This window comes from Buteo buteo, chromosome 10, assembly GCF_964188355.1.
Source record: "Buteo buteo chromosome 10, bButBut1.hap1.1, whole genome shotgun sequence".
In the NCBI taxonomy this organism is placed as follows: Eukaryota; Metazoa; Chordata; class Aves; order Accipitriformes; family Accipitridae; genus Buteo; species Buteo buteo.
The window spans coordinates 34,316,138-34,329,986 of NC_134180.1; the positions used below are offsets into that span (position 1 = coordinate 34,316,138).

The window sequence follows — 13,849 nt, forward strand, 5'->3', positions numbered from 1 at the left end:
CTTGGAGAACAGGGGTGTGCCGTGCCTCAACAGGGCTGCTCCCGGTCAGGAGATGCTGGGCTCAACCAGAGCTGGTGGTGGAGGGCAGGTGGTGGCCCTGGTCTGGCCATGGGCACGGGGGAGGAAGGCTCTCTGGGGAGGTGGGGCTGTCACCCCTTGTCCCAGAGCCATGGGATGCACCTGCTGAAATGGGCTGCGAGCTGGAGCTGCAAAACTAAGGGGAGGAGTGATGGCCTGGGCAGGTCATCAATGTACCGGGCTGGATTTGGCCCCTACTGACATTTCAGTGCCTTTCTGCAGCTCCCGGCTCACACTGCAGCCCCAGCTCCCTGCTGCATCCTGCATCTGTCCCCAGAAATGCAGACATCCCTATTTCTCATGCAGCCTCCTTGTCTCCTTCACCCTTTTCACCACCCCATCCCCGTGCCATGGACAGCTGAATGCCAAAGGACCGCCTGGCTCCTCTCTGGCTCATTTCTCTTGCGAGCTTTGTTTGGTGGGTGTATTTTGCATTTGCTTTTTTTTTTTGCTATTCACAGGGAAGAAATGGAGGTCACGAACCCACGGGCAGACATCAGGGCAGGACTGACGAACCCAGGAGAAGGGGTGATGCTGCCCACCCCGGCAAGGTCCTTAGAGGTTGGCAAAACCGGGGTGAGAAGGGCTTTGCTCCATGGTGCCGGCTCTGCCTGTCCTTTCCTCTTGTTGCCTGGTCCTGCAAGGTGGTTGCTGCACTGTCCCGCTGTGCCATCCTGCTGCCCCATCCCTCCACTCCATCCCTCTACTCCAATCCCTCCGCTCCATCCCACTGCTCCATCCCGCCTGGCCCGGACACCACGCCGGTCACGTCTGTTGCGGCAGGTGGGAGGTCTCGCCGATGGCAATGACCACGTCCTGGGGCTGGCGGTCCCTGTGCCGTGGTGCCTCGGGCATCTCGCTCATCTCATTGACGCTGTTGCTGATGCAGTTGACGTCGCTCTTGTTGCTGTTGTCATCTGGGCCGGGGCCGAAGATCCAGTCTGGAGGAGGGAAAAGCACAAAACAAGCCCCTGGTTGCCGCTGGCTGTTCCCAGAGTCAAAGCTGGCTGGGAAATTGCTGCCTCCCGCTACATCCTACCCCTCGCTCTGGGGGTTCACCCCCAGGAGGGTCCCTTGCCCACCCCTGCCCCTTCAGCCCCCTCCCTCCCCTGGTACCAGGGTCTCTGCTCTTCCCAGCTCTCGGCTGGTTTTCAGGCTGCTGGCTGCTGGAAGCCCTCCCGGCTTAGGCAAATGAAATCACCCCGCTAATCCCCCAAATGAAAAAGAAGTGTCTCCGAAAAGAAGTATGCATCTGGGCTCTCCAGCAATGGATTTCCTACAGCGGGTTTTTGCTGTCGGAAACAGAGAGGATGATTGAATAACCATGAGACATCCAGCTGGGGCTGGAGGCATGGCTGAGGACATGGTTTATCTGCCACGGGAGTGTGTCACAGCCACACCAGGGCTTCAAACCCTCCATGGGCAGCTTTGGGGCTGTGCTTCTGGCAGGTCACTGGGGCACCAGGACGTGGCTCTGAGCTGATCCAGCCACTCTCATAACCCAGGGGGTTACTGATCCCCCCCAAAAATACAGTGATTGCTGCTGGATGGTCGTGTGATCAAGACATCCCCTGCAGCACGAGGGGCTGTGGCTCAGTGGAGGCAAGTGGTGCTGCTTCCCAAATACCTATTTTTTAAAAAATTTGGCTGTTTGGGTGGTGAGCGGCTATGCCCAGCCATGACGGGGGGACATCAGCGATGAGGAAACCAAAGCTGGGGAAACCCAGGTGAGGGGAGAGGAGCCCCTGGGGCTGGGCAGGACCCGGTGGCAGTGGGCAGTGGAGCACCAGGACCCCTCTGCTTCAGCCCTGCTCCCAAAATAAAGCAGAGACAGCTATCAGGAAGCAGACAAAAGGACCAGCATGGTTTAGTTGTTTCTGAGGGACTCCACTATTTGCCAATGGATCGCTCTCAAGAAATAACACTTCTCTTCTTTGTGGCATGGGGTATTTTCTGTCCTCATGGGGCAGTTCAGCTGCAGCTCTTTGGTGGAGGATGCAGGCTGCCTGGCGGAGCCGGGCCAGAGAAATTTAATCACAGTGAGATGTTGCCTTTTTCACAGGCTGTAGAAAAATATTTTGCAGCAAAAGCAAGGCTGAATGATGGCAAATGCCAGGGTGGGATCCCAGGTGTGAAGGGAGTGGAAGATCTAATTTCTTGGGTCACCAGTGGTGTCCAGACATGGCTGCAGGTGTGAGAAAAGAGATGGGAATGACCTGTGGTCCTCCCTGTGCTTGGCATGTGCACTGTAGGTTGAGTTCTGGGGCTTTTTTGAAAGCCCCAAAGCTGCTGCTTCTTTTTTGAAAAAAAAAAAAAAAACCACAACAAAAACCCCCAAAACCAACAAAGCCAAACCAAACAAAAACCCCCACCACCCAAAGTTTTGTCGTTTTTGCAATGCAACGTCTGACTTTCTTCTCCAGCCTGAACCCATTTGGCCACACCATCCCCAAGGGCGCAGGGCATGGCTTTTGAGGTGACGCTTATGCTGTGGAGCCAGGGGGGGTGTCCACCCCTGCCATGGGGGCCGGGCAGGGAGAAGAGGGGGTTGTGTCCCACTGCTGGTGTCGGCTGGCTTGAAGCGGGTGCAGGCTCCAAGGAGGAGAGAGCTCCCACCACGCTGGGTGCAGGCAACTTGTCCGGAATGTGACTGTTTTTTTGTTGTTTTCCTTTTTTGTTCACCTCCATCACCATGCCAGTGGGGTCTACCAGTTTTGCGGTGGGAAGGGCAGAAGAAGAACCACCACAGTCCCCACAACTACCGTGGTGCTGGCAAGAGTGATTGGGAAACTCGGCAAAGACGTGGTCCAAAGGCTTTTGGGGAGCCCTGGGTCTGCCCTGAGTCCCAACCGGGACATTTAGCTTTCACTTGCATGGTGCAGAGACCCCACCAGAGCCTAGACTCCCCATCACAACCCTTCCCCAAGGAAATCAGCTACGCCTGGAAGGCTCAATTATTTTTTTTTTTTCCTTTATAGCCTCCATTTACTTGGATTTACTGGATTTAGACCAAAGCCAAACACTCCACTGGGTGCTTCCCAGCCTGGCCCTGCAGCCTGGACTGGGGCCACGCTGGCCGGACCCCCCCCTCCTGCCCCCAAAACCTCCCAGGCTCGCACCAGCCCCCACGCAGCCGCTTGGCGTGAGAAGGATCTGGAAAGCAATAACAAGATTGCCTCCTACAAATACTATTAAAGCTCTTGGCTTGCTTTCCTTGACGTCAGCCGTAAAACTCCAGTGGGAGCAGAGGCTGGTCCGGCACGGAAGAAGGGGAATAACCTGTAGAAGAAGAGGTGACAGGTCCCCAAATACACCAGGAGCCATCGGGTGAGGGTTGCTGCATGCAAGGGGAAGCGAAGAGCCCAGCTTTGCGTGCCTGTGAGCAAGGGGAAGTGGCATTTGGTGGCCAAGTGATGAACCCGTGGCAAATGCCTGAACATTTGCAGGCAGCAGAAGAAGCAAGAGCTGGGCACGGCACCGTGGTAAAGGCAGAAACGCAGAGGATGGGTGTTTTGGGAGAGCACCGGGGGGCTCAGCAAAAGCCGTTTCCACGGGAAAAGGGTCATGGTGCATCGTCACCAAAGGGGACATGGCTGGCCAGGGTGCCCGGGGAGTGCGGCTCGCGTGAGGCTGCCACAGTCTAATTCCCGGGTAAGAGCAGGCTGGATTGTACGCGCTAATCTGAACCGCTGCTTCCCTGGGAATTATTTCTGGAGCCTGCTGGATCTAATTACCCGGTAATCTGCAGGAAGATGTAATTAGGCTGTCATTAGAGGGTATTTACTGCGATGCCTTTATGATTTGACTGTGTAAGTAAGGAGTGAAGTAATTACACAATTACACGTTATTTGTGGCCATTTATGGCCTGTAACTTCAGCATGTTGCCATGTGTGGAAGAGGGGAGCGAGGCCCCATGGAGCCGGCGGAGAATCTCCTGCCAGCAGGACCCTGAAGAAACAACCATAAAAATGTCAGCGCCCTCATTGACAGAGCTGCCACCGGCCGGCTCTGTCCCAGCTGTGCATGCTCCTTGTCAGCTTCTCCCTCCAGCTTCTCCCCAGCTTGCTCAGCCTGTGGGTGAGAAATTGGGGTCCCCCAAGGTCTCCCATAGGATGTCTGGGGAGGGACGAGCGGGAGGAAAGAGGGGACCTGCACATTTTGGTCCTGATGTGATTAAACCTTGTTCTAATGTGGAAGAACCTTTGCAGGGGATGGGATGCACAACCTCATATTGTGCACAAACATGTGTTAGAAACCTCGGATAATGAACCCTGTGGGGGGTTGTAATCAGGTGATGGAGGGTGGTGAGGGGCCAGGAGCTGAGGGACGGTGGTGACTGACTGAAGTTAGCTGAAGCTCTTAGCATCATGACCGGTATTTCTCTCTCCATCCCTCACACCTGGCAGGGGGTCTGCATGGGCAACAGAAAATGGACACCGTTGGCACCGAGAGGAAAATGAAATCCTCTTTCGGAGAAAAGTCCACATTCAGGTTCACACACGCTCTAGCTAGAAAACAAGCAGAGTCAGGCTGAACGGGGACACCCAATGGACCTGGGGCACCCAAGGGCAGAGCTGGGGCGAGCAGGGGCCCCATGGTGCACTCCTGGGGCAGTGGCACCCCTGGACCCAGGATGGTCACACTTTGGAGGTAAGGAAAAGCATTCCCTGCTCCTACCCAGCCCCTGGAAGGAGCTTGTAACATATGCCACAAAATCAGAGCATGCACACAGGCACGTATGCCTCAGATAAAAGAGAGGGACAAAGTGACTTTCTCGGCCAGGCTGGGGGAGCAGCAGCTAACCCAGAGACACTTCTCCCTGTTCTCCAGGTGCTGCCGAGGCTCAGCACGCCTGCTGAGGTCTTGCAGGGCGAAAGGCGAGGTGGAAAGTGCTGAGATGGGGTGAGATCGATATGGAGCAATTGATCCAAAGCAGCTGGGGAGAGAAGATAGGGTAGACTGGGTAGATCAGGAGCTGCAGAATAGCATCTCTCCGTAAATAGCAGAGTGATGTGGCACAAAGTGCCCCTGCACCTCCCTGGCTCTGCCTGAGTCTTTGACAGCATGCCTGGAAGCAGGACACTTGGGATGCGCTGATCCAAAGGGGCAGAAAAATACCGTTCAGGGCTGCCCAGATTTTGCAGTGTGTTTTACCCCTCCTCACACTGGCAGCATGAGGGACCATCCTCGCTCAGAAACCCCTTACAGCACAGGCAGCAGGGAGCAGCCTCCTGCTGCCTGTGTACACAGGGGCACAGGGTTGCTCTACGCTCAGTCTCATTCAGGTGGGTTGGCCAGGTCCCCTGCATTCATCGGTGACAGGGCAGGGGGTCCATGAGGCACTTCAGCCACTGGAAAAGAGATGTCCCTGACAGAAGAGCAAAGGGAGGTGGAAAAAGGGCTGAAATTTAAATGCAAGCTGGTGAGTGAGACATTCACACTCCCTGCAGAGATGGAAACAAGGAACGGAAGGGGAAACATGTTAGATGAACAAAATCATGCTCTAGTTTTACTTGCTTTAAATGGAGCTGGGTGTGAAAACAGCTGCTAAAAAAGCCCTTTTCCCAGCAGCAGGAGCAGAAGACCTCTTTGTCTGAAACAGGTCCTGACCTAGCGATCGCCTCGTACCCTGCAGCAGAGCAGCACCAGCTCCAGCCAAAGCATTCCCAATGGACATGAGTTCAAGGGTATCCCTCATACATTTGGCATGATGCAGCAATTGCAGCTGGACACTGTATCTGTCTCATTTGCAGGACAGACTCTGCTCATTCATTAGCAAAATCAGCAGATATCTCCCAGGTTTGTTCTGCTGGAAAATCTCTGTCTGCCTCTGTCAGTAGTAATTTGTTAGTAAGAAATCCCTCTTTCTCCCCAGAGTCATGTCTTTCTAAATTAACTTGCTGTCGGAGTTTGTTCTTCCTTCCTGTTTTGCAAAAATTTCATAGGTTAGTTGTGCTGGCCTAGTCAAAACTGTCCTGCACCCTGAGCAACACAAGCACACTGCTTTGCTGATGGACAGGTAAGGACACTGTCCCTCTGCAGAGTTGTCACGGGTACAAAGTGTCTGGTGGGGAAAGGGGACGACACAGAAAAGACATTCAATTTATCACAATATTCTCTTAAAAACAGCTTCTCTGCACCAGTATAACCCTGGACGAAGCCTGGATTTGATCCCAGTCCCATCCTCAGGGCAGAGAGCGGGTCTCCGAGAGGTGATGACTCAGGTGTGGTACGTGGGAGCCAGGGATGCTTCTGGGGGTGGTTAATTGCTCTCCACGTCTTCCAGCCTTAGGCATTCGCCATAGAGGCAGAGCAAAGATGGCCAGACGGTGAGAAGCCCTGCTCGGTCTCAGCTCGAGGAAGACCAGCACTTGCAGAGGAGTAGAAAGGCACGGTCCTTACCCCAGGGACCTGACGCAGCCCATCACCGGACCACGCAATGGCAGGAATGGAAACGCCGCTGTGGGATGGTGCATCCTCGAGGCCAGCCTCGGTCAATCCCTGGCAGCGTGTGCTGGGAGCCATCTCACTGCTCGGGCTTTGTGCTTCAAAGGTTTGGTGGTGAAAGCAGCTGTCCTAGAGAGGGGCCACCTCTGCCTGCTTTTCTTAGGGCCGGACCACTGTGGCTGTTTGTGCAGCCGATAGCTGCAGCCCACAGCCGCAGCGATGCCAGGGTGGATGCAGGGATGGGGCATCTGCCTGTTACAGTAGCTGGGAGCAGGAATTAACCTGGTGAAAGCCATCCTAAGGCAGCTGCTGCTAGACATCAGCACCCCTAAAATAGTGGCTAAGGAACCCCTAATGCACAACCATGAACCAAAAGGGAAACTGAGGTAGGGGGATTAGTGTCAGAGGTGGGTTAGCACCAAAGTGGGGAAACAGAAGGAAACCTGACATGGTCTCTTCCCATAACTTTGGGAGGCAAATGTATCACCCCCAAAACAGAGTCTGAAAAGAAGATTGAAGCAGTCTCTGATGGGCCTGAGATGCTATCTGCAATCCCTGCCACAGGCTGAATTATCCTAAGAGCCCTGTGGTTCTGCGTGGGAGCAATTAAAAGCAGATCCCGAATCCCTGCAGGATCACCCAGCAGCTATTTTCAGCAACGCTACATTCATGCACAGTTCTTTTGTTCAAGGAGACCATTTCCTAAAGAAGCCTGAAATGTGGCGGGTGGAGATAAGGCTGAAAAATAAAAATACAGCTGGTGGGTCAAAAGGGCAAAGAAAAGAAAGACCCCGCTCCAAGAATGGCTTAGGAGTTTGAGCAGTCCCAAAGTCATCGACCAGCACAGTCCTCCTGGCATCGGCAAGCCTGTCTTGCCTTACCCCAGCTGGGCAGGAAAAGTTTCCTCAAGGTCTCCTCCAGAGATCAGCAACACAGAAGAGACCTTGGCTGAACTGGGTGACACCAGCAAAGGTCTCCCCGTCAAGCATGAGCTCCCATACAGACCAACAGACCCTTCCGTGTGGTTCCTGTGCAGGCAGCAAGATGCTTTCCCTGGGACCACATGCGCTGCAGTCTCCATGGCAACAGCTTTGTTTCCAGTCAAACTTTTTTTTTTTCCCTCCTTTTCTCCTTTTTTTTAAATAAGGGCAATATTCAGTGAACTGCTGGGGACGGAGGAGGGAGGGCGGGCTGATTCCCAAGGATTGCAGTAATTAGGCGCTTCGTACGTTGGCGACAGGCTTGTCATTTGCCAAGCCGGTACTTCGCCGCAGCGCTGTCTCTGGCAGCTCTCCAGCGCTCCTGAGTTAAGCTGCTTTCCAAATGCTTTGACCCCATTTGTCTTAACTGGTAGCCAGGTCTGAGCTGCGCTCACGCAGGAGCCTTCCTCCCGCCTCGGGGGACTCGCATCCATCCCCAAGCAGAGGTGTCTGATGAGTTTTGGGAAAGTCGCAAACAAGAGACTGTCAGTTCAGAGCAAGCGGGGAGGGACCAGAGAGAAATTAAGGTATTATGGCCAGGTGTCTCCAGGAAGAGCTGAAGAGGGGCTCTTTCAGAGCCCTCTTATCCATATCCAGGTGCTCTGGGGGATAAGGACAGACAGAATCCCCACCCTGGCTGAAGGGGAACTCTGCCTTCCTGCTCTCCGACGATACATCTTTCCCTCTCCTCCAATGCAGCCTCCCATTTTCCACTCCTCCCTACCCCACTGGGCATCACAGCAGCATTCATCTCCCCCTGGGGATGCCTGGACAAGCTCTAATTGAATTTTTAAGAAGTGGCTGCGAGAGAGGTGTCGATGTCTCAAATACCCCTTCAGATTTCGCAGGGGAAGAACTCGGCAGCATCCCGAGAGCCCCTCTGCCATCCCAAACCGAGCCCAGCGCCCGCTTCTCACGGTCCCTGTGAGCGCATGGGGCCGGGTGATGCTTTGACTCCTCCAGCCGTGTCCTACAAGCTGTTATTGAGGAGTCCAAATCATCCCTGATGTCTCCGAGTGACTGTTTAAAGTAGCGATTAACTATTCACACTTTAATCTCCCCAAAACAGGCTCCAGCCCTTTGGCATCTTATTTCCATCTCTCTCTGTATCCTTCTAAATATGATTAGTGCAGAAACGCTGATAGCGGAGGTTGGAGCTGCTGCCGAGTATATAAATCCAGGCATTGTGTTAAAGCAGCTAATAGACCAGCTTCTTATTTACTATCCCTTAGTCCCTCTGTCCTGTCCCTGAAGTCATTTTATGCAAACTCGTTCAAATGAACCCTTCTCTTTAAAGGCTGCTGCTTGGCAGTGTTAACAAACATGGTCTTGTCCGCTCTTCTCCGAGCACTGGCTCATCTTAAGCGTCTAAATGGTGCGAAGATGGGCCCAGAATGCCAAATAGGACTAGCCAGAGGCAGCCTTGGGCACTGAGGGGTGCTGCTGGAGTTTAGGAAATGCCTTCTCCTCTCTGTCTGGATGGGGCAGAAGCTCACGTCTGGATTTCTGATCCTAACTCGGAGAGATGTCACCTCCACCTGGGGCAGGGAGGATGCTCTGCCCTCAGCGAGGGCGTTCAGCTGGGAAGGAAAAGGCTTCTTCCAAAGGGGCAGAAAGCAGGCAGACCCCAGGGCTGTCCCTGTGCCTGTCCAGCCCTGGGACAGCCACGGTGCTGTGAAAGGCTGTGGAAGTCCCTTTACAAAGGGCTTTGTGAGGGAAGGGGCACCCTGCTGACCCCATCCCGCATGGAGGCAAAAGCAAAAGGTGCCCAAGGTCACCAGGGAGCGTTGGTGCTAAGCTGGAAATAGCACGGCAGGACCACGGGCGCCTTCAACTACAGCTTCAGCCTCCCTCCCTGCCCGGGAGGGCACGACATTTATGCAGATTTTGGCCCTGATTGGCAGTACCCACCCAAGGGGTGGTTTTGAGCACCCACATGCATGCTCTCCTGCATTAGGGACTCCAGCAGTCGGGGAAGGGGTGTCTGCTCTGCAGGGGCACTGCGGCTGGACCGGCTCCCACCGCAGGGGGAGTTTCTAACCTGGCCTGACCTGGTCCTTTGAGCACCTCAGGGCAGGAACAGGTATATTTTTAGGTGCTGTCCCTGCTGCCTACCTTTGTTGGGAAGGCAACGCTAAATCAGATGAGCAGCAGAGCCGGGAGACGTTACAGCCCCAGCAAGCTGCTGATTAAGTGTTATATTTAACACTTTAAGACAATATCCGTTCCCTTCCAGCTGGGGCGAAGAAAGACTCCTCAGCAGCAGCTCCCTGCCGTTTTCCTGGCTGAGCCTCATGTGAGACCCCAAGCCCTGCTCCCTGCCAGTCCCTGACCTTTCTTGTCCCAAATACCTCCTCCCCAAATACCTGTGTCCCAGATATGCCAGCCCCTGCCCAGTCGTGACCCCCTGCCTGAGGGACTTGGCTTGCCCTCCCGTCAGCAAGGCATGGGTGCTGCCCGCCCTGCAGGCACCGGTCGAAGTTTTGGCGGATATGTATCTATCTCCTGCATCATGGGAGCAGGAAAATAAAGGGGAATCATGAATGAACAAGTGGATTTTGCTCCAGATGAGTGCGATCTCCCTCCTGCTGGAGAGATGGAGCCTGCAGGGCTTCATCCCTGGCTGGGGGGCAGGCTCTGAGCAAGGGGTGTGCAAAGAGATTTCAGTCCCACTCCCCTGCAGAGGACATTGCTCCCCAGAGCTTTCGGGGGGGGGGGGTATGCACATCTGCAGGAGCCAAGAGCTTAAATCCCTCTGTGGATCCCTCCTGCCCCCCTCTCTGAGCTGGGAAACTGCCACCAGCTCCTGCAGGAGGGCCCTGTCCCCCAAAAGGATGTGGCAAGCTGGCTGTCGGGGTGTGGGGGCCAAAAGTACTGGGGATTCAGAAAGGAATTGGTCACATTTGCACTCCCCGGCACCACCAGCCTTACAAATTATGAGGCAAACAGCAAGAGTATCACTGAGGGCTTGCCCTAAGCAGCCAAGCACCTCTGCCTGCACTTCTGCCTGCCCACGGTGGCTGCAGGCAGCAGAGTGTTTGTGCTCTTGTCCCCGATGACGAGGGACCTCGTTCATCAGCAACGGGATAAAACGAAAGAGCCGGGAAGCTAAACCGCATAAAAATGTGCACTCTTTGGGCTATCATTGTACAGATTTGTTGCAGAAGCTGTGATGGTTGTGTTAGGTGCTGTACAAGGGAGCCAGACTGCTGAGCTGTTTCCCAGGAGTTTGTGGATTCACTGGTGTCTGATAAGGGGTTAAACTCATATGGCAGCTTTTCATTCACAAAGCACTAGCGGGTTGTTATCCTGTGGTCAGGTTATCTGTTGCCGTGAAACTTTTCATTTTGGAGACCTCTAATCCAAACTCAGTTGAAACTGGCCAATGGATTTTACAATCGTTCCACAGCACAGAATTACGCACATACCCATTTATACACACACATACATCCAAGCACAAGCCTCATTTCTTTGGGAAGGGAGCTAAACCCAAGGATTTTCTCTGGGAAGCTGATCAACGTACAGCTCAGTTTGGAGAACCCAGCACATCAGATAAACTAACACTCTTGTAAATGTGAAAGGGTCAAGGCTTGGTCTAAAACCCACCCAAATCAAAGGAGATACGCCAGCCAGCATCCCCAGGCTTTGCACCAGGCTCTTTTTGACAACATGCAGACAACGCGTGATGCCCACACTCACCTATAAAGTCATGAATGAGGTCCTTGATGAGATGCCCGACAATGGCGTACGCCACTGCCACCACCACCAGGGCTGCCATGAGAAGGTAGAGGACGGCCTTGGGCAGAGGAATGGCGTCTCGAGGAGGGGGTTTGTATTCCTTGTAAAGCTGGTCATTGTCTGAGTACGAGTACTGGAACAAGTGGTCCAGGCCAGCCGTGAAGTTGCTGGAGTTCATGGACTGGCTGTTGGACAGGTAGTTGTCCTGCTCGGGGTCCTGGAGGACACTTACCACCGAGCTGGTGGTGGCTTCCACTTGCTGTACCAAGTTCAGAGTCTTGTTAACACTGGGGAGGATCTGGGAGAGGAAAGTGCTCCAATCTTTGATGGCACTGATGTTGCAAATAATCATAATTGCAATGAGGAAAGAGATCTCCAAGCCCAAGAGATTTAAAAGGGAGAGAAAGAGGCAAAAATTGCCGTGCTTACACCAAACCATGTACTGCAAAGTGGGCAGAGATGGTCTTGCTGGGGTAGGTTTCTCATTTACAAATTCTTACATGATCCAGTAGGGATGCATCTGTGCTACGTCGGTCCTCACTGCTGGAAATGCCCGCAGCAAACCCCTACGGGCATTAAGTTCCTTGGGAAAAAGTAGGTGCTGGAATGATTTTGACCAATACCATTTTTGTTCCTCAGCTGTCTCTCCCTGATGCTACTCACTGATGAAAGCTGGAGAGACAGGATCCTGTAGGTATTCTCAGTCATCTGGAAAAGAAAGAAAAATTGCCTTTCTCCAGCTTCTTTTCACAGGTGATGGTCCTTGGAGAGACAGAAATCCCCCCTTTGCCGTCCCCCGGACTCGGTCTGGGTAACAGCAGGCGCAAGGTGTGCGGTGCCGTGCCGTGACTCTCCCCGTAACGCTGCCCGAAGTGTCCGCAGAGGAGAAATGTATATTCAAAACCCACAAAGTTCAGCTGCTCCCGGTGTGCAACGGAACCGGCGGCACGCAGCTCCCGGCCGTGCCAGCCTGGCTTTCAGCAACTTCTTTTGCTGGCATTTCCCAATCGATTCCTTTAAAAACAAAATCATAGTCAGAGACGATGACCACGACAGCAGCGAGCCCAGCGCCTGGTCTCCGAAGAGCAGCCGAGACAAGGAGCGGCCGCTCTCGGGTTTTACCTTAAGGACTTTTGCAAGAGAACAGATCTGCTCGCCTGATGCTCCGGCTTGTTTTAATCAGCGCTCGGCTCCCTACGGACCTCCCTGCAAACAGCAACTGATCCAGTGCCGCTGCCTGTCGTCTGCGGGGTGCGTGTGCATGCGTGCGTGTGTGTGTACAGCCCTCCCCGTCCTCTTCCCCTCCTGTCCCTTCACCCTACAGCCCCGCTCGCTCTTCCCAGCCGCCCCGGCTGCCAGCAATGAGGAGGATCAGCGGCCGAGAGGTCGGCTCCACAACTCCCAAGCGTGCTGTGAAGCCGGCGATGCGTGGCGGGAGCGTAGGCTCAGCCTCCACCGCTGCTCCCTGGGGAGCTAATCCTTCCGATGCCAAAAGATGTGCCTTGAGCCGGTTGCTGGATCTTCCCGGAGAGGTTGAGGGGAAGGTGGGGAGCAGCCGGAGCGTGCGTGTGGGTGCGCGTGGGTACACGCGTGTGCACGGGGGCACAGCCGGCGTGTCCCAGCAGTAGCCCGGGCTCAGGAAGCGCTGAGGACGGGTCTGGTGTCTCCTCGGAGGCGACCCCCAGCTCCAGCCCGCCTGCCAGCGCTGAGCACAGCCTTTGTCTGGGAGCTGCGCCGTCGGCAGAGAGAAATCAAATCGCGGGCGCTGCTGGGAGGAGAACGAACATCATCAATCCCACCGCTGGCATCCCAGGGGAGCGATGCTCCCCACAGCCCTGCTCCCCTCCCCAGCCTCCGGCCAGCGAAGTTTTGGCATCAGCGGGATGCCTGATTTGCAGAAAGCCTGCAGGATTTGGGGCTGAGCTGCCTCACCATCTCCCCTCCCTGGCTAGCTGTCTGTGGAAACTGGTCAGAGCCAGCCTGTCCCTGGTCACCTTGATGATGGTTTTAAACTTCCCTACAAACACATCTCCTCAGCCGCCTTGGCAATGGGATTTTACTGGGGTGCTGGCTTGGTCTGAAGGCACTGGGACTTATTTAAAGAGGAGGAAGAGGAAATCTTAGAGAGGGGGAAATTGTCTTTCTATATTTGGAGGTGAAAATAAATCACAGCTCCATTTTTCACATCTACTTTTTTTTGTGCAGCTTCCCCGTGTAAGAAATAGCTGTCATGAGGGCAAGGAAATCACTACATTAGGCCTGAATGCAGTCAAATGGAGCTTCTGAGAAATAATAGCAAAAGACTAACTTTTTTTTGGTGTGTGTTACCAGCCAGCAGCAATCCTGCAAGCTGCCTGGGGCTTGGAAGGGTATATAATAAAATGGGAACATCTCTGCCTTACAAAAAAATCACCAAGGCTCAGGTAGGCGATAGATTGTACAGCCCAGGAGCAAAGAAAATGTGGAGGAAAAAGCTTTTCTGCCCCCCTTGGAGTGTGCATGGTCCAGGTCACAGTGACTTCTGTCCCCCAGGATGATTTTACAGCATCCTAAGATTTCTTCTCACAAGCAACAGAGCTGTGACTAGTTCCAGAAACACATCTGGA

General features: G+C 54.1%; 1 protein-coding gene across 1 annotated transcript; it reads right to left on the reverse strand.

Annotated features, from left to right (window-relative positions):
* Positions 1-468: 468 nt before the first annotated feature.
* LOC142035500 (uncharacterized) lies at positions 469-12,551 on the reverse strand. Its single transcript, XM_075037602.1, has 2 exons — positions 11,205-12,551; positions 469-1,019 (listed from the first exon to the last, which is right to left on the reverse strand). Exons 1-2 carry the CDS (start codon positions 11,680-11,682, stop codon positions 844-846), a joined length of 654 nt encoding a protein of 217 aa, XP_074893703.1. The 5' UTR covers positions 11,683-12,551; the 3' UTR covers positions 469-843.
* Between the last annotated feature and the right edge of the window lie 1,298 nt (positions 12,552-13,849).

Excerpts from the sequence above, each read along its gene's own strand:
- LOC142035500 (XM_075037602.1), bottom strand. The coding sequence starts at position 11,682 with ATGGTTTGGTGTAAGCACGGCAATTTTTGCCTCTTTCTCTCCCTTTTA. Across the intron at positions 1,020-11,204 it reads CCTCATTCATGACTTTATAG|ACTGGATCTTCGGCCCCGGC; the intron begins GTGAGTGTGGGC and ends TCCCTCCTCCAG.